This window comes from Bombina bombina, chromosome 6 (genome assembly GCF_027579735.1).
Source record: "Bombina bombina isolate aBomBom1 chromosome 6, aBomBom1.pri, whole genome shotgun sequence".
NCBI classification, from domain to species: Eukaryota; Metazoa; Chordata; class Amphibia; order Anura; family Bombinatoridae; genus Bombina; species Bombina bombina.
The window spans coordinates 627,691,736-627,719,187 of record NC_069504.1 but is presented as its reverse complement, the minus strand read 5'-3'; the positions used below and the strand labels follow the sequence as shown (position 1 = coordinate 627,719,187).

The following is a 27,452-nucleotide window of genomic DNA, read 5'->3' as shown; positions in this document are numbered from 1 at the left end:
CGGGTACAGGTATTTAGTTGCGCAAATAGCGTATTGAGTTGTGCATGCGCAGTTTTACTTCCAGGCAGAGTTACAATTTGGCTGAAAGAGATGTCAATCAAATACCACAATCAGAAAATCTCTGACAGGGGCTGCATTGAATCAGGTAACGGAGCCTGAAAAAAAAAAAGCTGATTTTTAGAAGTTTAATTGAGTTTTGAAAAAAAAATAAGCACATCAATATGCTAGTAATGACAAGAGCTTTCAGAATATGTAAAGTTATTGAGGCAAATTTACCATCACTTTAAAGAATAAGGTAATAACTCATATTTTAACCACTTAATGACCGAGGACGTGCAGGTTACGTCCTCTAAAAAAAGACAGTTAACGTCTGAGGACGTACCCTGCACGTCCTCGGTCTGGAAAGCAGCTGGAAGCGATCCTGCTCGCTTCTAGCCGCTTTCCGGTTATTGCAGTGATGCCTTGATATCGAGGCATCCTGCAATAAACCTGCATGGCCATCCGATGCAGATAGAGCCACTCTGTGGCCCTCTCTGCACCAGACATCGATTGCCGGCATCATTGATGGGTGGGAGCTGACAAGGGAGGCTGGTGGGCTGCCATCGATGGGCGGTGTGATGTGGAGGGGGGCGGGACCCACCGGGACGCACGTGCACGGGTGCGGCGTGCTGGCGCGTGCACAGGGCGGGAGCGGGTGGGAACCGCTACACTACAGAAAAATGTAATGATAATAAGTTGGAGAAAAGGGGGGATTTACAATTTTAAAACAATCTAAGGGATCTGGGGGGGGGGGGGTAGCTACAATACAGAAAAGGGCAAAAAAATAAAAAAGCATAATTTTTTACTAAACTGGGTACTGGCAGACAGCTGCCAGTACCCAAGATGGCACCCATTAAGGTAGAGGGGGAGGGTTAGAAATCTGTTTGGTGGGGGATCAGTGAGGTTGTTGGCTAAGAGGGGATCCTACACAGCAGCATATGTAAATATTCTAAAAAAACGCACAAAAAAACACAATTATACCTTTAATTTTAGTACTGGCAGACTTTCTGCCAGTACTTAAGATGGTGGGGACAATTGTGGGGTGGGGGAGGGAAGAGAGCTGTTTGGGAGGGATCAGGGAGTCTGATGTTTCAGGTGGGAGGCTGATCTCTACACTAAAGCTAAAATTAACCCTGCAAGCTCCCTACAAGCTACCTAATTAACCCCTTAACTGTTAGCCATAATACACGTGTGATGTGCAGCGGAATTTAGCGGCCTTCTAATTACCAAAAAGCAACGACAAAGCCATATATGTCTGCTATTTCTGAACAAAGGGGATCCCAGAGAAGCATTTACAACCATTTGTGCCATAATTGTACAAGCTGTTTGTAAATGATTTCAGTGAGAAACCTAAAGTTTGTGAAAAAAATTGTGAAAAAGGGAACGATTTTTTTTATTTAATCGCATATGGCAGTAAAATGGTGGCATGAAATATACCAAAATGGGCCTAGATCAATACTTTTGGGTTGTCTACTACACTACACTAAAGCTAAAATTAACCCTACAAGCTCCCTACAAGTTCCCTAATTAACCTCTGCACTGCTGGGCATAATACGCGTGTGGTGCACAGCTGCATTTAGCGGCCTTCTAATTACCAAAAAGCAACGCCAAAGCCATATATGTCTGCTATTTCTGAACAAAGGGGATTCCAGAGAAGCATTTACAATCATGTGTGTTATAATTGCATAAGCTGTTTGTAAATGATTTCAGTGAGAAACCTAAAATTGTGAAAAATTTAACGTTTTTTTTTTTATTTGATTGCATTTGGCGGTGAAATGGTGGCATGAAATATACCAAAATGGGCCTAGATCAATACTTTGGGTTGTTTACTACACTACAGCTAAATTTACGCCAAAAAGCTCCCTACATGCTCCCTAATTAACCCCTTCAATGCTGGGCATAATACACATGTGGCATTTAGCTGCCTTCTAAATACCAAAAAGCAATACCAAAGCCATATATGTCTGCTATTTCTGAACAAAGGGGATCCCAGAGAAGAATTTACAAGCATTTGTGCCATAATTGCACAAGCTGTTTGTAAATAATTTCAGTGAGAAACCGAAAGTTTGTGAAAACATTTGTGAAAAAGTGAACGATTTTTTGTATTTGATGGCATTTGGCAGTGAAATGGTGGCATAAAATATACCAAAATGGGCCTAGATCAATACTTTGGGATGTCTTCTAAAAATATATATATACATGTCAGGGGATATTCAGGGATTCGCTAATTTTGAAAAAAAGTGGTTTGGAAATAGCAGTGCTACTTGTATTTATGGCCCTATAACTTACAAAAAAAGCAAAGAACATGTAAACATTGGGTATTTCTAAACTCAGGACAAAACTTTAGAAACTATTTAGCATAGGTGTTTTTTGGTGGTTGAAGATGTGTAACAGATTTTGAGGGTCAAAGTTAGAAAAAGTGTGTTTTTTCCAAATTTCCTCATATTTTATAAAAAACATTTATAGTAAATTATAGGATATGGTGAAAATAATGGTATCTTTAGAAAGTCCATTTAATGGCGAGAAAAACGGTATATAATATGTGTGGGTAAAGTAAATGAGTAAGAGGAAAATTACAGCTAAACACAAAGACAGCAAAAATGTAAAAATAGCCTTGGTCCCAAACGGACAGAAAATGGAAAAGTGCTGTGGTCATTAAGGGGTTAAATGATTATACTGTTTCTAATTTTGCCATATTTTTAAGAATGAGGTTGAGTGATGCACATATCTACAATACCAAACATAACAATGCCGGACTGTTATAGAGAAATTGGAACATTTATGAGACCTGGATTGATAGAAAGCTTGTTTTTGTCAAACAACCACATGATGCCAGTTATAAAATCAAATATCCTTGCAGATATGTCTGTTGTAAACCAAGCTACTGCACCATTCTAAATAGTTTAAAGCAAATGCTAATCGGTCACTTGCATTTCAGGCTGGGTTATTGTTTTCAGTAAGCAATTTAAGAAACTGCTAAAGTCTACTTTACATATGATTGGCACTACATACGTTCTTATATGGTGTGTGTTGCACACTTGAGTGGTATGCCTAATGAACAGAAGTCCCCAGAATAAAAAAAGAGACATTTTGCCTATTCTAACCTATTAGACAGTGAGCATTAGTAGGAAATACACAACTTATACTGCTGATATTCAGATAGTTCTGTTTCAATTAAAAGAGCATTTTCTTCACATGTTGCAGTTGTAAAACCAAAGCAACATGTTTAAATGCTACTCTTTCATAGAGATGAAAGCATTTTTTTAGTACAAAGTTTTTTTTATAGGGAACAAGGTCACTTTAAGCCAAGATAACTATTAATTAGTTTTTAATATATAATACTTTTTTGAGACAATGAGTCATTATTTTATTATTGTTTATTGGCTTTTTATATTCAAGGGTAATATTATTGCTTTAAACTACGGTTTAAATTTTGTAAAACACGGATTACCTATATACCAATAAAAACAACTCTGCATATAAAGTACTAACCCTTTGGAATGCATCTGCCTGTGTTTTGTGTACAGGCTAGCTGTTTAGCACTTACATAAGTGTTTGTTTTGTCAACTTCATCCTTATCAGGCCATGTGTCAGTGTGCAACTCATCACTGGCTTCCTAACGCATCATGTTTGTGTTAACCAGCCAAGGAAATGAACACATTGTTCATCTGTGTAGAGACAAGGCTATTATATTAATGTGAGGCGAGTTTTATTCCAAGTACTCAGCTTTTATTGTGCTTTCTTAGGAGTGAAACATTTTGTCGTTACATTTTTATTATCTAATATTATAATATATATGTTATACAAATTATATGTATAATTGGTCAGAGGAAGTTGCATGTAACCCCAGAAATTTTACTAATATCATGTTAGTTACATTTAAATAAGGGTTATTTGTATAATATATGTGTGTGTGTGTGTGTGTGTGTGTGTGTGTGTGTGTGTGTGTGTGTGTGTGTGACAAAAGGAGAGCAGAAAAAAAGGCGCAAAAGAAAGGAGAGAAAAAACTACTGAGTGAGGCTAACAAAACAGGAAAAAGAAGCGGCTGTAACCCAACTAAAAGTATTTTCAGAATAGACCTTCTGAGAATACTTATACAAAAATATGCATGAAAAGAGGGCAAATGGTTAAATTGTGCTATTCCTTACAATTTGAATAAATGTATATACATACATATATCAGTGTATCATATGCAAAAACAAAGCTGCAACTTATGTATAGAGTTCAAGGGTTAATGAAAAACCAGTGTTATATGAGACATCAAAGTTCGTTAGAGATATGCATAACACATTTCGGTGTGTGAAGTCTTGCAATCCTAGTGAGAAACTTCTGAAATCACTACTTACAGGATCTTACCCCAATCTTATGAGGTAAGTATAAGACACTGCAGGGGGGCAATCCTTTACGGCCCATGTGGATATAGATATGTCTGCGGTCCATTCATCCGTTAGCTTCAGACTCCACTATTCCCCTTGGTATGGAACACTTATGAATCCCCCTTGTGCTTCTTATAGTATGGCAGAATCCCAGATTTCTCTCATGGGTATAGATAAAAAAGAGTAGGAAAAAGATGCAATAGTGTAATACGGTTAAAGCAAGTTGATTAAAACATATATCTTTAAAAAAAACCTGCTTACATTTTACACCCTCAATAAATTATGAGGTAATTGATTGACAACAAAATACAAAGTGGTGAATTCCACTGCATTTACGCTTCAGGAACGTCTAGTCACAAACTCTCCTGGAAAGCCATTTGTGTATAAGCAAAACCGGATGACCCGGTGTAAACAAAAATCTATTTTCGTTACTCTGTCTTACGCGTTTCGAAGGATGGCTTTAAGATACTTCCTTCTTCAGAAACTTTTCTGAAGAAGGAAGTATCTTAAAGCCATCCTTCGAAACGCTTAAGACAGAGTACCGAATATAATCTTTTGTTTCACCGGGTCATTCGGTTTTGTTTATACACTAATCGCTTTCCAGGAGAGTTTGTGACCAGAAATTCCTGAAGCGTAAATGCAGTGGAATTTGCCACTTTGTATTTTGTTGTCAATCAATTACATCATAATTTATTGAGGGTGTAAAATGTAAGCAGGATTTTTAAAGATATATGTTTTAATAAACTTGTTTTAACCGTATTACATTATTGCAAAATTTTTCTACACTTTTTTATCTATACCCAGGAGAGAAATCTGGGAGTCTACCATGCTATAACAAGCACAAGAGAAATTCATAAGTGTTCCATACCAAGGGGAATAGTGGATGGATCAACAGACCACAGACATATCTATATCCACAAGAGCCAGAAAGGAGCGCCCCCCTGCAATGTCTTATACTTACCTCATAAGATTGGGGTAAAATCCTGTAAGTAGTGATTTCAGAAGTTTGTCACTAGGATTGCAAGGCTTCACATGTCAAAGTGTTATGCATATCTCTAACGAACTTTGATGTCTCATATATCACAGTTTTTTTCTTTAACCCTTGAACTCTATACATAAGTTGCAGCTTTATGTGTTTGTATATGATACACTGGTATATGTATGTATATACATGTATTCAAATTGTAAGGAATAGCACTATTTAACCCTTTGTCCTCTTTTGATAGATAGATAGAGATAGATAGATATCTGGTCATTTTAACTATACACACATGGTGTATGTATGCAGGTGCGTGTGGGTGTGTGTATGTATAAAAATATTTTTAGGACATACTCAAAGCTATCTAATTTATAGTGGTCACCTCATTTATCCACTATATATTTTGCAAGTTGTCATGCTTTTTAATTAATTTTCTTTTCTTTTTTTTGGGGGGGGGGGGTCGAGGGCTAGAATTAGGCTATTTTATCTAATTTAATATTTTTTTTTAATTAGTTTTAGATATTGTTTTTTTAGAGAACAAACTTTAAAACTGTGATTCACCTATTCAACCATCTATAGATGTAAGATATTAAAAAATGTAATTACAATATTTTTTGCTATTATTAATTATAGATAAAGACCATAACCTTTAAATGTCATCCCTTAATGTTTCTTGTATCCTATTTTTCTGATTTTTTTATTAGTAACAAAGCACTATGGAGAACAATTGTGAGGATAATACTAAATTGCTGATAATTATGATAATTTAATGACTGTTCCATTAGTTACGCATAATTTTAACATTTTGTTAAGTATATCACAAAATATGTCAATAAGCAGAAAGAGTACACATTGTACAGAAGAGTTAACTTCGCTGGATGCTTAAATTGTAACTAAAGGGCAAAACAAACATTTTAATTAGTTTAACAATAGTCAACATTTTGTTAGATGTAATAAATAACAATATCAAGCTATAGAATACATCCAAATATTTACCTGATATATTCTAGTACTGGGAGGTCTAGGCTGAGTGTGAGAGATCTGTGGGTATAGTCCTGAGTGTTTGGTGGGTGAGGAATGGCTGAGAGGGTTGGAGTCACAGGGCTTCAGCGTACAAAGTACAGGAGGGTGTGGGTGGAGAACATCTTCTGGGAACATTCATGATTTGACCCTGCGACTCAACAGCCAAGATTCAATATAACTCATGAAATAATATCTTGCAGAAAAACTATCTGCATCATTGCAACTTGAAAATTGTGAAATTGCAAGATATTTGCACCCACCCCTTTTCCCTGACACACGTTTCAAGTTTTGTTCCACTGACTACCTATCTCAAAATTGTTCACTTCTCAGTGCATAAAACAAGTTCCACTGTGAAGGATACTGGCATCACAAAAAAAACATTTAAACCTTACAGAACTAGCTATTTTTTTTGTTTTCAATTATTTGTATTGAGGTGTTAAGGTAAACATTGCAGAGATGCAAATAAACAATATGCAGTACATGGCTATTGACAACTTCATCAACTTAATGTCTTGACTCAAACAAAAGTTTCTGACTATAAACACGACTAGAGTCTAAGTACTTCATAATGCAATGTTTTACATACACTAAAAAAAAATATAACACAATACATCACCTCTATTTTTTTTTCCTTTTTAAAACTTGCAAAATAGATATCCCCCACACAGCTAGAAGCCACTTTTGGACTTCTGAACATATTAAGGAAACTCAATAAGAGGGATATTGCTCGGCCACTTTTGGGCCTCTAGAAATATGTGAGGACTACTATAAATGTTGTCATAATAAGTAATGCTTTTAAATTGTATAGGCCACTTTTGGACCTCTACAAACTATAAAAATTAACATTATAATTATTTTTATTTATGTTGCCGCAGTAAATACAAACTCAAGAAAAGTAGGCTCAATCTTGATCCCAAAATATTCTCTAGAAATATTTCTGGGTAAGGAAAGCTTCTCCCATTTTCAAATAATATAAAAAGAATAAAAATGTGACCCCCAACTGATAAATATCAGCTACTCTTGTGCTGTTGGATATGGTGGTTTACTAGTAAAGGGGAGTTACGGGGGAGGGATATTTATAGGACCACTTTCGGGTCCTTGCACAATAATATATCATCTGTAGTGAGACATATCAAAATACAATAGTACTTAGCTTATAATGGTAAATACACCGTAGGTGAACAATGAACCAACTATAGGGCCACTTTTGGACCCTTGGTATATAATACCAAACTGAAAAATAGAACTCTGTATCTGAGTAAAGAAAGCTTTTCCCATTTTCGAATATTATAAACAAAATAAAAAATGTGACCCCCAACTGATAAATATCAGCCATTCTTGGGCTGCTGGATATTGTGATTCAATAGTAAAGGGGAATTACATGGGGGGGGGGGTAATTATAGGACCACTTTTGGGTCCTAGCACAATAATATATCATCTGTAGTAAAAGATATCAAAATACAGTAGTACTTAACTTGTAATGGTAAATACACCGTAGATAAACAATGGACAAAATATAGGGCCACTTTTAGACCCTTAATATTTAATATCAAACAGAGAAATAAAACTCTATAAAGGCTATTCCATCCAACAGTTTAAAAAAAATGTATAAGTCTATAATACTAGATTATCTTTGGACCTTTAGTATATTATGCCAAACTGGTAGATAAAAATTTTCAAGGCTATAGTGTCTAACAGCTATGTAATGTCTGGAGGGCTATGATATTAGATTGAAAATTAGGGCCACATTTGGACCCTTGGTACAGTGTGCCAGGCTTATATAGAGACTATTCTACGAATTTCTGCAGTGACCCCTACAATATGGGCTAGCTACCAAAGCTTATTGCACGTACACAGCAGAATATACAGGGAGTGCAGAATTATTAGGCAAATGAGTATTTTGACCACATCATCCTCTTTATGCATGTTGTCTTACTCCAAGCTGTATAGGCTCGAAAGCCTACTACCAATTAAGCATATTAGGTGATGTGCATCTCTGTAATGAGAAGGGGTGTGGTCTAATGACATCAACACCCTATATCAGGTGTGCATAATTATTAGGCAACTTCCTTTCCTTTGGCAAAATGGGTCAAAAGAAGGACTTGACAGGCTCAGAAAAGTCAAAAATAGTGAGATATCTTGCAGAGAGATGCAGCACTCTTAAAATGGCAAAGCTTCTGAAGCGTGATCATCGAACAATCAAGCGTTTCATTCAAAATAGTCAACAGGGTCGCAAGAAGCGTGTGGAAAAATCAAGGCGCAAAATAACTGCCCATGAACTGAGAAAAGTCAAGCGTGCAGCTGCCAAGATGCCACTTGCCACCAGTTTGGCCATATTTCAGAGCTGCAACATCACTGGAGTGCCCAAAAGCACAAGGTGTGCAATACTCAGAGACATGGCCAAGGTAAGAAAGGCTGAAAGACGACCACCACTGAACAAGACACACAAGCTGAAACGTCAAGACTGGGCCAATAAATATCTCAAGACTGATTTTTCTAAGGTTTTATGGACTGATGAAATGAGAGTGGGTCTTGATGGGCCAGATGGATGGCCCGTGGCTGGATTGGTAAAGGGCAGAGAGCTCCAGTCCGAATCAGACGCCAGCAAGGTGGAGGTGGAGTACTGGTTTGGGCTGGTATCATCAAAGATGAGCTTGTGGGGCCTTTTCGGGTTGAGGATGGAGTCAAGCTCAACTCCCAGTCCTACTGCCAGTTTCTGGAAGACACCTTCTTCAAGCAGTGGTACAGGAAGAAGTCTGCATCCTTCAAGAAAAACATGATTTTCATGCAGGACAATGCTCCATCACACGCGTCCAAGTACTCCACAGCGTGGCTGGCAAGAAAGGGTATAAAAGAAGAAAATCTAATGACATGGCCTCCTTGTTCACCTCATCTGAACCCCATTGAGAACCTGTGGTCCATCATCAAATGTGAGATTTACAAGGAGGGAAAACAGTACACCTCTCTGAACAGTGTCTGGGAGGCTGTGGTTGCTGCTGCACGCAATGTTGATGGTGAACAGATCAAAACACTGACAGAATCCATGGATGGCAGGCTTTTGAGTGTCCTTGCAAAGAAAGGTGGCTATATTGGTCACTGATTTGTTTTTGTTTTGTTTTTGAATGTCAGAAATGTATATTTGTGAATGTTGAGATGTTATATTGGTTTCACTGGTAAAAATAAATAATTGAAATGGGTATATATTTGTTTTTTGTTAAGTTGCCTAATAATTATGCACAGTAATAGTCACCTGCACACACAGATATCCCCCTAAAATAGCTATAACTAAAAACAAACTAAAAACTACTTCCAAAACTATTCAGCTTTGATATTAAGGAGTTTTTTGGGTTCATTGAGAACATGGTTGTTGTTCAATAATAAAATTAATCCTCAAAAATACAACTTGCCTAATAATTCTGCACTCCCTGTACAAAGCCGACTGCTTTAGGAAGGCATACAACATTAAAAATAGAAAGCCATTTCAAATGTTCTATGGAAGTTAGCATCAGACTAATAGCTTATCATCATTAAGCAAATGAATGTCTATACATGCAGGTAAGTAAAAAACATTGCCTCTCCCAAATGAACTAGCTAATTTAAAAAAAAAAACCTCTTATCTATGAAACTTTAAGATATGCAACAAAAAATAAAGGAAGTGATACTTTGGAGGGGCATTACCATCTTTATAAATTCTGCAAGCTGGGACAAGGTTCTAAATGCCCCAAAATGCACAGTCAGTCCTCTATCCACCAAGGTTACATTAATATAAGAAAACAGACATGCAAATATTTCACAATAATATAAACAAACATTTATATAAGCCTGTTTGCAAGCGTGTGTCCTAAGTGTTACTGTTGTAATTGTTGTTTTCAGCATTGCTAATGAGTCTTGTTTGATGTGCAAGAGATCATGTTGTTGGTACAACTTTAGGTGTTAATAGCAGGAACACCTGTTAATGAAACGCTGGGGAAGACAGATGTGGCGATGCTCAATGCATTTTGAAGATGATTTTGCCTTTACAATAGGGAGTCTTGGCAACCTCAGAAGTGTCTATGAATCCAGATCCATATCCTTGGTACACACATTAATTCCAATTTACCTCTATTACTTAATTTGCTTGGTATGCATTGTTGAAAAGCATACCAAGGAAATCTCAGGAGCCCGGTGATAGCTTCCGATAGGTGGCTGCACATATATACTTCTAATCATTGGCTTACCAATATGTTCAGCTAGCTCCCAGTAGTGCATTGTTTCACCTTCAATAAAGGATACCATGGGAACCAAGCAAAATTGATAATAGAAGTAAATTGGAAAGTTTTTAGAATTCTATGCTCTATCTGAATCGTGAAAGAAAAAAAATGGGATTCATGTCCCTTTAAGTGCACAGTAAGTGCAGTCAAACGTAATGTAAATATTAATATCATATCTTATATTAACAAAAAGTTTATAAATACAATTTAAATCCAACACCTACTTGATTGTTTGAGTATGTCTCGTGGTGTATGGGGTAATGACCTTAAAAATCAACTCCATAGCTCCATTTATACCCAGCACTGCACCTGTAGGAACTGTATAAAAATAAAAAAAAATAAAAAATCAATGTTCACATTTTACTAAGATAAAAAAATTTATTATCTATGATATAAGAAAATCATATAGACATGTTGTTACATTTATATAATCTCAAATACATAATTCTAAAATTATCCTTATGAGCTCAAATATTATTTTGTTGTACACGCATTACCTTTACCTGTTTCACAATATGCAAATGTTGAACCAGATGTCAGATATGCAATTTTACTGGATACATTTACTGATTTACTTTGACATTATTGACTACAAATGCATTCTAACTTATTTGTTTTTTACTCAGTACCAGTAGAGGCCATTGAATTTGTAGCACCAGCAAACTAGGCCTATATTTAGAGCAGCAAGGTTAGGTGGGACATAATTTTTAAGGGTTAATTCTGTGGCATCATACTTTCCCTCTCTTATGCCCTCCATATGTTTTATTTATTAATTTTATTAAAAATATTGAATACATATATATATATATATATATATATATATATATATATATATATATATATATATATATATATACATATATACACAGACATCAAATTAGATTTCAAAATAGTTATGAACATCCTGTAAGCTAAATTAAATATTAATATGCAAAATAAATAGCTCTAATTAACCAAATTCATGCGTGCAACGGTTTAGGAATGATAAAAAAATACTGTTTTTAAAGTGATCCACACACCCACAATAAGATAATGTATATACATCATTATTCTTTATCTAAGTCACACAACCCACAGTGTACTTATAGCAGCTGGATGATTTCCAAGGCGTTTTAAGACTCACACTAACCATCCTAGTGCACTCTCTCTGTGTTGCCAATATCTCATCATTATCCCCAGCCTGTCTAGCACTTGCCAGATATTTCTGCTGATGGTGACATCTGAAAACCCCTAGCATGAGTTTACAAAAGCAAATGGCAATGTATAGTTCATTAGGGGAACTGAGATAACAGTTGTTTAAACTCAGCTTCTTTTAAACCAAACACATTTGCCTTAAGACATCATGAGTAAGACAGTAGGACATAAGCAGCTGACAAAGCACATCAAGTATTAAACCAGAAGAATAGATCCTTCCTTAAACAATTGTCACAAGACTAGTGGTTGATGATATTGGGTGTCATCCTCAAAACCATTCAAAATGTGTTCTAGATTTTATTTATACATAGTGGGACTTTCTTAATAAGTTAAGGCAGCAGACAAATCTTAAATACACACATAGATATATACACATGCACACACAAACATACATAAACACATATACACTGACACACATGCACACACACAAACATACACACATAAACATACACACATAAACATACATACATAAACACATATACACTGACACACATGCACACACACAAACATACACACATAAACATACACACATAAACATACATACATAAACACATATACACTGACACACATGCACACACACAAACATACACACATAAACATACACACATAAACATACATACATAAACACATATACACTGACACACATGCACACACACAAACATACACACATAAACATACATACATAAACACATATACACTGACACACATGCACACACAAACATACACACATAAACATACACACATAAACATACATACATAAACACATATACACTGACACACATGCACACACACAAACATACACACATAAACATACACACATAAACATACATACATAAACACATATACACTGACACACATGCACACACACAAACATACACACATAAACATACACACATAAACATACATACATAAACACATATACACTGACACACATGCACACACACAAACATACACACATAAACATACATACATAAACACATATACACTGACACACATGCACACACAAACATACACACATAAACATACACACATAAACATACATACATAAACACATATACACTGACACACATGCACACACACAAACATACACACATAAACATACACACATAAACATACATACATAAACACATATACACTGACACACATGCACACACACAAACATACACACATAAACATACACACATAAACATACATACATAAACACATATACACTGACACACATGCACACACACAAACATACACACATAAACATACACACATAAACATACATACATAAACACATATACACTGACACACATGCACACACACAAACATACACACATAAACATACACACATAAACATACATACATAAACACATATACACTGACACACATGCACACACACAAACATACACACATAAACATACACACATAAACATACATACATAAACACATATACACTGACACACATGCACACACAAACATACACACATAAACATACATACATAAACACATATACACTGACACACATGCACACACACAAACATACACATAAACATACACACATAAACATACACACATGCACACGCACACATATACACACACACATACATACGCACAAACATACACACACAAACATACATAAACACATATACACAGACACACAAACACACACATGCCACAAATATACAAATATACACACGCACACACATACATACTTATTTACTCTGTATATAATGTTTATATAAGGTTTCAGGTAATAATCAATACACCTCTGAAAGATGAACCTACACTTTTAGAAATATAGAAACTTGAAACCTTTTGTAACAGACAATTTGCCTTTTCAACACCAGTTATATATAACTAATACAATGGACATCCAAATCAATAAATATATAATTGTATTATATTCACTGAGGTGAGTGAGGTGTACATATCAAATTCAGATGTTATCTGAAGGGCTCTTTTTCAGTTTGGTATTATACACTTTAGTGAATATTATCCATATAGTCATTTTAAAAAAAAACTAGCTACATTTGTTTGACTTGACAGTGAAACTAACTTCATGTTTGAAAAGTTACTATCAAACTGCACTTAAAATATGAGATGTTACTATGCTTGATTTTTAAATGTCCTTCACTTAAACTTGTCACTTCTGGCTACCAATTAGTCAGTCCATTTTCAGATGAGATAGTCCTTTTTATAGAAACTGGGTTGGACAGTCTAGATTTAAGCTTGCGTCCTGAACTCACTGTTCCTTTTTCGGAATTTAACATCTGAGGATTGCTTGTACATCCGAATATTCAAATATATTGCCAAAGTATATTCAGAATAAGAAAAAGACCAATGCTGTAATTTCATTTTAAATATCCATTAGATATTTGGAATAAATAAATAGTGTTTTCATTTCAGCTGCTATTTATTTTGTTATATATATTGTGTTATTATCAATAAAATACTGTTAGTAGGGGCAAAAGTAGTAGTAGTATTACTATATCAAAATTAGTTTTTTCATAAGATATTTGCTTAAATTGAGATTCTGCTAGAATCAAGAATCAAACTTTTGATTTGTAAATGTATTCATACAGGCTTAAGACTCTGTTTTTTTTATTTTTAAAGAGACATTAAACACTTTGAGATGGTAATATAAAATCATAAATCAAATATATAAAGAGGACTCTGCAATATGCTTTCATTATTTATTGTGTCCCCTTTTCCTGTAATTATATTCTGAAATTGTGAACTTTTCAGTTCCTGTTAGAAATGGAAGTGCAGAACTCTGTTATATTCCACACAGTCATTGGCTGCACACTCTAATTGGCCACAATAGAGAAGGTAACCTAAGTTACAACATGGCAGCTCCCAATGTTTTATAGACAATAGTCAATATTTAAACAGCTAATGAAACTTTAAAAAATACTTCTGGATCTTATTCTCAGACTAATTTTTTCTTTGAATGCATCATTCTATATAGCATTTATTTATCTGTTAATGTCCCTTTATTGTTCTATATTTTAACCCCTTAATGACCGGACCATTTTTCAATTTTCTTACCCTTAATGACAATGGCTATTTTTACATTTCTGCAGTGTTTGCGTTTAGCTGTAATTTTCCTCTTACTCGTTTACTGTACCCACACATATTATATACCGTTTTTCTCGTCATTAAATGGACTTTCTAAAGATACCATTATTTTCATCATATCTTATAATTTACTAAAAAAAAAAATGATAAAATATGAGGAAAAAATGGAAAAAAACACACTTTTTCTAACTTTGACCCCCAAAATCTGTTACACATCTACAACCACCAAAAAACACCCATGCTAAATAGTTTCTAAATTTTGTCCTGAGTTTAGAAATACCCAATGTTTACATGTTCTTTGCTTTTTTTGCAATTTATGGGGCAATAAATACAAGTAGCACTTTGCTATTTCCAAACCACTTTTTTTCAAAATGAGCACTAGTTACTTTGGAATCCTGATATCTGTCAGGAATACCTGAATATCCCTTGACATGTATATATTTTGTTTTAGAAGACATCCCAAAGTATTGATCTAGGCCCATTTTGGTATATTTCATGCCACCATTTCACCGCCAAATGCGATAAAAAAAAAAAAAAGTTCACTTTTTCACAAATTTTGTCACAAACTTTAGGTTTCCCACTGAAATTATTTACAAACAGCTTCTGCAATTATGGCACAAATGGTTGTAAATGCTTCTCTGGGATCCCCTTTGTTCAGAAATAACAGACTTATATGGCTTTGTGGTTGCTTTTTGGTAATTAGAAGGCCGCTAAATGCCGCTGCGCACCACACATGTTTTATGCCCAGGAGTGAAGGGGTTAATTAGGGAGCTTGTAGGGAGCTTGTAGGGTTAATTTTAGCTTTAGTGTAGTGTAGTAGACAACTCCAAGTATTGATCTAGGCCCATTTTGGTATATTTTATGCCACCATTTCACCGCCAAATGCGAGCAAATAAAAAAAAAAACTTTACATTTTTCACAATTTTAGGTTTCTCACTGAAATTATTTACAAACAGCTTGTGCTATTATGGCAGAAATTGTTGTAAAAGCTTCTCTGGGATCCCCTTTGTTCAGAAATAGCAGACTTATATGGCTTTGGCGTTGCTTTTTGGTAATTAGAAGGCCGCTAAATGCTGCTGCGCACCACACGTGAATTATGCCCAGCAGTGAAGGGGTTAAATTAGGTAGCTTGTAGGGAGCTTGCAGGGTTAATTTTAGAGATCAGCCTCCCACCTGACACATCCCACCCCCTGATCCCTCCCAAACAGCTCTCTTCCCTCCCCCACCCCACAATTGTTACCGCCATCTTAAGTACTGGCAGAAAGTCTGCCAGTACTAAATAAAAGAGTTTTTTTTTTTTTAAATAAAAATTATAAAATATTTTAGTTGTGATGGACCCCTGCCTTAGCACCAACCTCCCTGATCCCCCCTCCAGCTCTCTAACCCTCTCCCCTACCTAATTACCGCCATCTTGGGTACTGGCAGCTGTCTGCCAGTACCCAGTTTGGCCCCACTGGCCAAACTATTTAAATTTTATTTATAACTTTTATTTGTATTTTTTATACAAATTTATTTCTGTAGTGTAGCAGCCCCCCCACAATACCCCCACCCCCTCCCCCTCCCAGATCCTTTTATATGTTAAAAAAAAAAAAAAAAAATTAACTTTTTTTTTGTAACTTTTTTTTTCCCCTTCCTTCATTGGTGTCAGTGTGGTAATGCGCGCACGTGCACGTGCATCCACGTGCACGCGCGCACCCGTGCACGCGCGCGCATTGTGGACGCGCACGCACACGCTCCCTCCTGCCACTGGGCAAAGGCACCATCGGCACCATCACTACCGGTGCAGAGAGGGCCACAGAGTGGCTCTCTCTGCATTGGAGGCTTGTAAAGGGGTATTGCAGGATGCCTCCATATCGAGGCATCACTGCAATACCCTCAGAGCTGCTGGAAGTGATTGTGATCACTTCTAGCACTCTGTTAGACAACTGACGTACCAGGTACGTCCATTGTCATTAACTGCTTGTTAATGCATGACGTACCTGGTACGTCAGTTGTCATTAAGGGGTTAAGGGATAGAAACGTCAAAACTGAAATGTGGATGGGTGCATTTCAATTTTAAATATAAACATTTTTGCAATACACTTCCATTAGTAAAAATGCTTCAAGTAAAAGTTATTATTGTTTTTTTTTAGCAGCCTACACAATATGCTGTGAGTGCTCCGTGCACCAGCATTCAAACACAACACCTTAGAACAGTGATTTGCAACCTTTTTTTTTGCCGTGGCACACTTTTTTACATTAAAAAATCCTGCGGCACACCACCATACCAAGATTTTACAAAATGACACATTGTAGCCTAATACAGGATATAGATATATATATATATATATATACACACACATACTGTATATATACACACACACACACACTGTACTGTGCTGTCATGCCATGCCTCCTACAAACTATACATGACATATTGACATTCTTTTACAAACAATCATAATGATTGTCTGTGAATGAATGTCAATGTCATGGTTATAAATGATGCCTGATGAGCCTGTCACATACCTCCCAATATTTCAAAATTTGAAAGAGGGACACCCCCGCACTGTTGTCAGTCTGCCGTGGCACACCTGAGGATCTCTCACGGCACACTAGTGTGCCACGGCACACTGGTTGAAAAACACTGCCTTAGAGAGTCAGCAGCAACTTGTATGACACAAATGAAGTCTTTGCTGATGCAATACACACCAGAGCACTCTAAGGTGATGATCCTCTAGTTACACAAAACATATTTTTACAAGAAGCATTTTTGCAAATAGAAGTATATTGCAAAAATGCTTCTGTTTAAAATTGAAATACATTTATATACATTTCAATTTGACCTTTCTACGTCTTTAATTTAACCAAACTTAACATAATATTATAAAATGACATGCTCTAATTCGTTAGGGAATCTAATTTTACGACCATTGACCCTGGACTACAGTAGAAGTGCCACTAAGGACCTGCGGAGCAACGCTGGTCCTGAGCAGAAACTGTGACTAGTGCTGCTGTATGGATCAGCGGTGGGTGCCTCTCTTTGCAGGGGTTAAACACACAGTAGTGCAGGGTTGATAATCATACAATTACATGCTCTAATGCAGTGTTTTTCAACCAGTGTGCCGTGGCACACTAGTGTGCCGTGAGAGATCCTCAGGTGTGCCGCGGCAGACTGACAACAGTGTGGGGGTGTCCCTCTTTCAAATTTTGAAATATTGGGAGGTATGTGACAGGCTCATCAGGCATCATTTACAACCATGACTGACATTCATTCACAGACAATCATTATGATTGTTTGTAAAAGAATGTCAATATGTCATGTATAGTTTGTAGGAGGCATGGCAATTTTGGGATGGTGGTGTGCCACAGGATTTTTTAATGTAAAAAAGTGTGCCACGGCAAAAAAAAGGTTGCAAATCACTGTTCTAATGAATGAATTAAAGGATGTAATTTTTTAATTCAAATCTAAAATAAAATATAGCAGAATGCAATTACATACCATTGGAAGCAAAGACTTGCAGTGCCCACAGACAAGGAGTAAGGTTCTCAAATTTAGTTAGATTCTTTCTTGCCAAGGTTAATGTAATATCTGTAGCTTCCTTTTTTTGCGCCTTTTCTCCAAACTTTAAATCTGCAATACAATGACAGTTTTCACTTAAAGGGACATGAAGGTGATGTACTAAGTGTAATACATTTATGATACAAAACAGTAGCATTACAGCTTTACTGGCCTATGTAGTAAGTTTGCATTTTTTTAAAAGTGTGATACAATCATCAGCTGAGCCATTCATTGGCAAGATCCAGTGGAGACTAGCGGCAGTGTGCACCAGACATTGCCAGTAATAGACCCATCTGAGCATGCACAGTAGCACTTCAGTTTCTCCCTTAGACAATAAGCAGCCTTTGCATTGTATCTTGTGATACAGTCGCTAATTAGCTATATTATTTTGTGCTATTATTAGATAAAAAATCTTTTTTGATAAATGACTACAGATTTTTTTAAAGAGACATGAACATAAACATAAAATTCCCTTTTTCATAAAAAAAAAATCATTTTTTTCAATATTTTTTTATTTAGCCTTTGTTGCACACAGAGATTCAATCTGTTGTTGCTCCTCTGAAAAACACAGATGGTCAGACAGAAAAGAGCACTTGTATATTCATATATATAGTATATATAGCTATATATAGAATTATATACATAGAAAAATATGAGAACTTTTTCTTCTAAGTATAGAACATAGGAATTTCAAATATATATATATGTATATATTTACATATATATTTGTGTATGTACGTGTTTATATGTATATAAATGTATTTATGTGTGCACATACATATTACATCTATAAACACATAAATACACATTTATACACACACACCCATCCCTATTTAACATCACTATTTAATCCCTTTAAAATATTTTTATCAATATTAAAATATTTTTTATTACAAAGTGTATATATCAGTGTAATAGTTTATTTTAATATGTTTTTGATGTGCTTTGTGCAACATTTTTTTAACCCTTACACTTTACTTCAGGTTTCAAGTTGTGCTAAATATTCTAGCACAGTTTTTGCTCGAGTGCAAACTATAACTTTCAACTTGTAATATGAGCGCAATTTAGCACGTTTGCAAACTCCATTAAAAGTATAGGTTGCGCTAGAGCGATGTCGGCTGTGCTAACCCTTCTCTAGTAAAAATGTTACCACGCACTTGTAATATCAAGTTGCGCAATAATCTTAGCTCTGTCCAGCGATATTGCATATCGCGACACGCACTTTCACTAGTGCCACTTGTAATCAGACCCGATGTGTTTAACTGCTATGCAGGAGTTAAACGCAAAGTGCAAAAAGTTTGTTTAAAATATATTATTTTGCAAGATGAAAACTCAATCTAAAAAAGTGCCCTTGCCAAAAAATATAAAGAAATCATATATACGGTTAAAGGGACAGTCTACTCCAAAAATATTATTTTTTAAAAAGATAGATAATTCCTTTATTACCCATTCCCCAGTTTTGCACAACCAACACGGTTCTATTAATATACTTTTTACCTCTGCAATTACCTTTAATCTAAAACTCTCTAGACTGCCTCCTAATCTCGCTACTATTTATAGACTTACATTTTAGCTAATTATTGCTGACTCATGAATGGCTCCATGGGAGTGAGTTCAATGTTATAAAAATGAACTGATATAAAGGCGGCCTGCAGGGGCTTAGAATCAGACAGCAATTTAGAGGTTTAAAGATTATAAAGTATATTAATATAACAATTTTAGTTGTGCAAAGCTGGGGAATCGGTAGTAAAGGCGGTATATATCTTTTTAAACAATTACAAAATTTGGAGCAGACTTTCCATTTAGTTAAAACATGTAAATGTATTAATTCACAAGAAAAGTTGTCTATTAATGTTATTAAAGATCACTCAGTCTTCAATTTGTTTTTATAAGCATTTAGTATTTCAATTAAAAGTGAGAGAGAGAGAGAGAGAGAGAGAAAGCGAGACAGAAAGAGAAAGAAAGAGAGGAGAGAAACATGAGAAAGGAGAGAGAGAATGAGAGAGAGAGAGAAAAAGAGAGAGAGAGAAAAAGAGAGAGAGTTATAGAGAGAAGAAAAGTAGAGAGGAGAGACACTAAATCAGTTTGTGTAGTATTAACTACTATATTGACAGTGGCTGCATTTTCCCTGAAATGCCCCCAAGCAAGATTGAGACATACAGTACCTCTCTGACCAACTTTGACCAACAGTCTGAGCAAAGGTAACAGGAGAGTGTAATCAAGGGAAGCTGAGCTTGCCAAGTTTACTAAAGTCTGAAGTAATGCTTCACTGCCTCCCTTGGAGATCATGTAATGAATTCGCTTATGAGTTCCTGAAAAAGAAATGGTAGGGATTTGTTACTTCTTCCTTCAAAAATGGAAGAGAAAATAGGTATAGACTATGCTAAAATACTGTTTCTATAGCAACTCCAAGCAATAACGTAAAATGACAGAAACATAAGTTCACGTTCTGTCACATAACCAATGTAATCTACTGGGGAGAGATGACTGAATACAAGTTTATGGTGCTTTCCTTCTTCAAAGCCACACAAAGCCTTGAGCCTTGTGTTTGTAAGAGAGCAGCAAATACATTATCTGTGCCATTATATACACTTCTGGATTAAATACAGAGTTTTCCTATTGCAGGCAATGCACTTTAAAACAGTACCCATCACTTCTAAGGACAAGAGCTGTAATAAAACTCTAATGCTCTATGGTCACTTACCAGCAGACAGTAATTCACTTAATACACTGAGTATATTTAGGGTTACATCTTTTTCACAAGAGTCCTGCAACAAGAAAAAAAAAGAGAGTCATTATATTTACCTCATGTGACACATATTACAAAATGTTAGCCATCTTCTGAGCACAAATAAATATCAACCAATGGTAACAGTTCCAATTCTATAACACAAAGTCGTTCTGCTCATAGATTGTTATATGTTTTTTGTTAGTATAGCACTGTTTGTCAAGGTACCAGATGCCAGTTTGATTTATTTTATTGCAATGATTAAGGTATACACACTTTTGTTTTGTGATTCAGAGCTTACAATTATACAAAAAAGTTTCCAATTTACTTCATTAATCAAATTTGGTTTGTTCCTGTGGTATTCTTTGCTGAAGAGATAGCTAGGTAGGTGTCTGAAGCACCACATGGCAGAGATTAGTGCAGCCATCTAGTGCTCTTGCAAAACTGATGCCATATAGTGTTCTAACATATGTACATCCCTGAGCTTTTTTAAAGCAAGAGAATGAAGAAAATGTTATTTAATTTTAGTTTTAGTGTACAGATTACCCTCCCACCTGACGCCTCACACCCCCGATTCCTACCTGATCCCTCCCAAATAGCTCTCCCCCCCCCCCCACCCACTGTTCACCACCATCTTAGGGTTACATCTTTTAGATTGTAAGTTCCCACGGGAACAGGGCTCCCAATTCCTCCTGTATTTGTTTGTTAAATTTTGTCTGGTGTCTCATATTGTACTGTCCTTTTATCTTTGTTACCTATGAACAGCGCTGCGGAATCTGTTGGCGCTTTATAAATAAAGAATAATAATAATAATAATCTTAGGTACCGGCAGACAGTCTGCCAATAATGTTTTTATTAAATGTTTTTTACTTGCTGCAGTGTGCGATCTCCCCTTACCCTCTAACCTCCCTGATCCTAAAACAGCTCTCTAACCATTCCCCCTTTAACTATTTTCCACCATCTTAGGTACTGGCAGCTGTCTGACAGTACCTAAAAATGCTTTTTGTTTAATCTTTTTTTTTAAGAATTTAGTGCAGTTTAGTGCAGTGGTCCCCCCACCTCCGAATCCTTTGTTAGGGAGAGCCCCATTTCCCCATCACACCCTTTTTCTGTAGTGTAGCTCCCCATCCCTCCCTGTCCTTTATTTTTTTTTTCTGTAGTGTAGGGCCATCCCACTCCCTCTAAAGCTGGACTGCCCACCCGCTTCCGGACTCCCTACCGCCAGCACCAGCAGATAATCGTTACAGATGGTGAAACACATAGTGTCATCGTCTGTAACTATCTGAATTCTGCCTTCATATGGAAGAGTAGCACAGATCGTGCTTCGTTTCATATGTGGGCAGATGCCTGGAGCTTCAGAAATTCTGTTAAGTTACCAGCCGAGACTGTATAGATGTATATATAGGTTGTGCGGTACAATAAGAAAAGTACAGTATGGTGTATATATAAATATATATATCAGTTTGGGTTAAGGGGTTAAAGGTGCATGCTCTATCTGCATCACATCATGAAAGAAAATTTTGGGGTTTCATGTCCCTTTAAATAAAGACCAGTTGTACACAGACATGAACTTCCTAATAGTTTCACAATCAAAATAAAAATATTTAACAAACCTTTTTAAGGCAATTTTTTTTTAACCTATTTAAATAGTGTTCTGTCATATGAATGATTTTCAGAAAAATAATATATATATATATAAAACTCTTTTAAGGGAAGAACATTAGAATGTGAAATATTCAGAATTAATGTCGGGTTCAACACACTTGAATAAACACAATCTGTTTATCTTGTATGTTTTTGGGGGGTTATGCCGTTAACGCGGTCGTAATATTCAAAGTTCAACTCTTTGCACGTGTCAGATTTTCGCTCACAAGCAAACTTTTTTATGTTCAATACGAGCGCAACCCGTTGCGCACAAAAAGCCTCCTTCTAGGGAAGTTAACAAGTGAGCAGGAGTGCAAAACATCGTGCTACTCCTAATCTAGCCTATTTTCTGAAACAACAAAACCAAAAGACAAACTATAACAGTTTCAACTTAGTTTAAATTTGTGACAGTTTCTAAATAATAACAATATATACATTGTATATTATAATACAGTTAACAAATGAAGACATACTACAAGTGGACACTATGGATGAATAAATGCATCAGATCTACATATTTGCCAATGTGTTCTATATGGATGTTGTCCGATTGCTGAATAAATACAGCTATTTCATTTAATAGTCTGCAATAAGTATAACAAGTCATTTGTAACAGATTAAGGGGAAACATATTGTAAGTGCAGTGTCTCTTTCAATCAATTAATTAAAACTTTCAAATGAAGAAGCAAATGTCAGATTGAGACTTTCATTCATTTCTAGTAGAAAGCGGACACATTATAAATGGCTGGGATTCCCCACAGGTCTACAAGCCTATCTATCCATCAAGCCCACAGCAGTGGTGGGCAGTAGGGTGCCACTGTCTGTAGGCAGGAATATTTGGACAAATGACTAAAAGGGAACAGCTTATGGTAAAAAAAGAAAATAGGTTAATGTTAGTAAAAGCAATCTGGTGAAACATCATCAATATGGTAAAATAAAATGAAAGCAACATAGAAAGAACAATGATCTTGCTGCACTTCGTAAAGGAAACACTGAGATAGATATGTTTTATTTTATTTTTTATTTAGTAATAAGCTCTCAGGAGCTTGAAAAGGTTTGACACCATTACAGTGTTGCTGCACTAAGTCACAGTGACACAGTCATAAGTTTGGTTTGTGAAAACTATATAAAAAAATTTAAACTATTGAGCTATTTGATCAGTGAAGCAAGGGCAAACATGAAGAGGGTGTAACATATATGTAAGGTGTACACAATTACATACATCCCAACATTTGAAATAGCCAAACAGGGACACTTTTCTTCCCGTTAACAGAGCTCTGATGCAACCCCCCCACACACACACACAGGCACTATACAGCATGTGCTAGCAGAGTCCTATACAGTAGCAAGTTCTATTCCTCTTAGTGGGATGTCCTGTTCCTCAGAAGCTATGCATCATATCCTGTTACTCAGAAGCTATACAGCCTGTCCTGTTCCTCAGAAGCTATGCAGTATTATTATTATTATTCTTTATTTATAAAGCGCCAACAGATTCCGCAGCGCTGCCCATGGGTACAAGGATAACAGGACAGTGGAGAAACAATGCGATAAGACACAAAATTTTACAGACAAATACAGGGGGAATTGAGGGCCCTATTCCCGTGGGAACTTACAATCTAGACGGATAGGAGGATTGCAGCTTGTCCTGTTCCCCAGAAACTATACAGCCTGTCCTGTTCCTCAGAAGCTATGCAGCCTGTCCTGTTCCTCAGACGCTATGCAGCATGTCCTGTTCCTCAGAAAATATACAGCCTGTCCTGTTCCTCAGACGCTATGCAGCATGTCCTGTTCCTCAGAACCTATACAGCCTGTCCTGTTCCTCAGACGCTATGCAGCATGTCCTGTTCCTCAGAACCTATACAGCCTGTCCTGTTCCTCAGAAGCTGTGCAGCATGTCCTGTTCCTCAGAAACTATACAGCCTGTCCTGTTCCTCAGAAGCTGTGCAGCATGTCCTGTTCCCCAGAAACTATACAGCCTGTCCTGTTCCTCAGAAGCTGTGCAGCATGTCCTGTTCCCCAGAAACTATACAGCATGTCCTGCTACAAAAGAGTACTGTTTTGCCAAAACATTACTATAATCTTATGGAGCTGTACCTCAGCGTTACACATGAAATCCAAGTGTCCTGTTAATGTTATTTTATTTTTTAATTAGCCTTATGTTTTACATATGCAGTGATGCACGAAGAAGTAATTTATAAAGGGCCATTGCTCTCTGGCTTTTTCTATTCCTTTTAGATGTTTGTATATCTGTGAAAACTGTGTAGTACGGATGAGGAGGTTGCCTTACCTCAATTGTTACCCCTGGATCCACTAATCTTAAAGGGACAGTCAACACCAGAATTTTTGTTGTTTAAAAGATAGATAATCCCTTAATTACCAATTCCCCAGTTTTGCATAACCAACAGTTATAATTATACACGTTTTACCTCTGTAATTATCTTGTATCTAAGCATCAGCAGACTGCTCCCTTATTTCATTTTTTTTTTTTTTGACAACTTGCATTTTAGCCAATCAGAGCTGTCTCCATGGTAAATTTACGTGCTTGAGCTCATTGTTATCTATATGAAATACGTGAACTAATGCCCTCTAGTGGTGAAAAACTATCAAAATGCATTTAGATTAGAGGTGGCCTTCAAGGTCTAAGAAATTATCATATGAACCTTCTAGGTTTAGCTTTCAACTAAGAATGCCAAGAGAACAAAGCAAAATTGGTGATAAAAGTAAATGGGAAAGTTGATTAAAATTGCATGCTCTTTTGGAAACATGAAAGTTTTTTTGGGACTTGACTGTCCCTATAATTCTACCCCAAAAGCTTTGCTATATTTTTTTAAATATTAGAATAAAGAGATTTTTGCTGATTACGTCCTGACCTTCATATGGTATTAAACTCCATGTTAAAAACGTATTTCCACTGTTTCTCCTGAAAATAATACTGATGTTTACTAGGCTTGTGTATTCTTTTTGTTATGAATGCAAATTCTTTATGAAAACACCAATATCTATTTAGTTTCCCCAAACGAATATCCAAACAAATGCACTGATTTAAAAAAAAAAAAAAAAAAACATAAACTAACGAAATTTGTTAGTAATTATTTGAATATTTTAAATAGCTTTAAAAAAGGTTAAAGACTTACCTATAGGATGTTGAAGAGCCACTAACCCCACAATTTCTTCACAGTGCCCCAGACAGAGCTAATGAGAGGCTTAGTGCTAAAGAAAAAGGTCCTTTAGTGCAGACTCTGGGATCCACCTCACTTAGGCCTAGATTTAGAGTTGGGCGGTAGCCGTGAAAACCAGCGTTAGAGGCTCCTAACGCTGGTTTTAGGCTACCTCCGGTATTTGGTGTCATTGAAAAAAGGGTCTAACGCTCACTTTTCAGCCGCAACTTTTCCATACCGCAGATCCCCTTATGTCAATTGCGTATCCTATCTTTTCAATGGGATTTTTCTAACTCCGGTATTTAGAGTCGTGTCTGAAGTGAGCGTTAGACATCTAACGACAAAACTCCAGCCGCAGGAAAAAAGTCAGTAGTTAAGAGCTTTCTGGGCTAACGCCGGTTCATAAAGCTCTTAACTACTGTACTCTAAAGTACACTAACACCCATAAACTACTAATGTACCCCTAAACCGAGGTCCCCCCACATCGCCGCCATTCAATTAAATTTTTTTAACCCCTAATCTGCCGACCGCCACCTACGTTATACTTATGTACCCCTAATCTGCTGCCCCTAACACCGCCGACCCCTATATTATATTTATTAACCCCTAACCTGCCCTTCACAACGTCGCAGCCAGCTACCTACAATAATTAACCCCTAATCTGCCGACCGCAAAGCGCCGCCACCTACGTTATACTTATGTACCCCTAATCTGCTGCCCCTAAAACCGCCGACCCCTATATTATATTTATTAACCCCTAATCTGCCCCCCTCAACGTCGCCTCCACCTGCCTACACTTATTAACCCCTAATCTGCCGAGCGGACCGCACCGCTATTATTATAAAGTTATTAAACCCTAATCCGCCTCACTAACCCTATAATAAATAGTATTAACCCCTAATCTGCCCTCCCTAACATCGCCGACACCTAACTTCAATTATTAACCCCTAATCTGCCGACTGGAGCTCACCGCTATTCTAATAAATGTATTAACCCCTAAAGCTAAGTCTAACCCTAACACTAACACCCCCCTAAATTAAATATAATTTGAATCTAACGAAATTAATTAACTCTTATTAAATAAATTATTCCTATTTAAAGCTAAATACTTACCTGTAAAATAAATCCTAATATAGCTACAATATAAATTATAATTAGATTATAGCTATTTTAGGATTAATATTTATTTTTCAGGTAACTTTGTATTTATTTTAACCAGGTACAATAGCTATTAAATAGTTAAGAACTATTTAATAGCTAAAATAGTTAAAATAATTACAAAATTACCTGTAAAATAAATCCTAACCTAAGTTACAATTAAACCTAACACTACACTATCAATAAATTAATTAAATAAAATACCTATAATTATCTACAATTAAACCTAACACTACACTATCAATAAATAAATTAAATACAATACCTACAAATAACTACAATGAAATAAGCTATCTAAA

At 36.1% G+C, this 27,452-nt stretch overlaps 1 protein-coding gene across 1 annotated transcript in view; it reads right to left on the bottom strand.

Moving 5' to 3' along the window:
* Positions 1–27,452, bottom strand: part of AGBL1 (AGBL carboxypeptidase 1) — a 1,247,389-nt gene that overhangs the window by 1,143,418 nt on the left and 76,519 nt on the right. Inside the window, exons 2-5 of the mRNA XM_053717645.1 lie at positions 21,170–21,233; positions 20,631–20,777; positions 18,406–18,537; positions 10,892–10,985 (exon numbers count right to left, since the gene is read on the bottom strand). Of these exons, the coding sequence (XP_053573620.1) occupies positions 10,892–10,985; positions 18,406–18,537; positions 20,631–20,777; positions 21,170–21,233 (437 nt within the window). The remainder of the gene's footprint in view (positions 1–10,891; positions 10,986–18,405; positions 18,538–20,630; positions 20,778–21,169; positions 21,234–27,452) is intronic.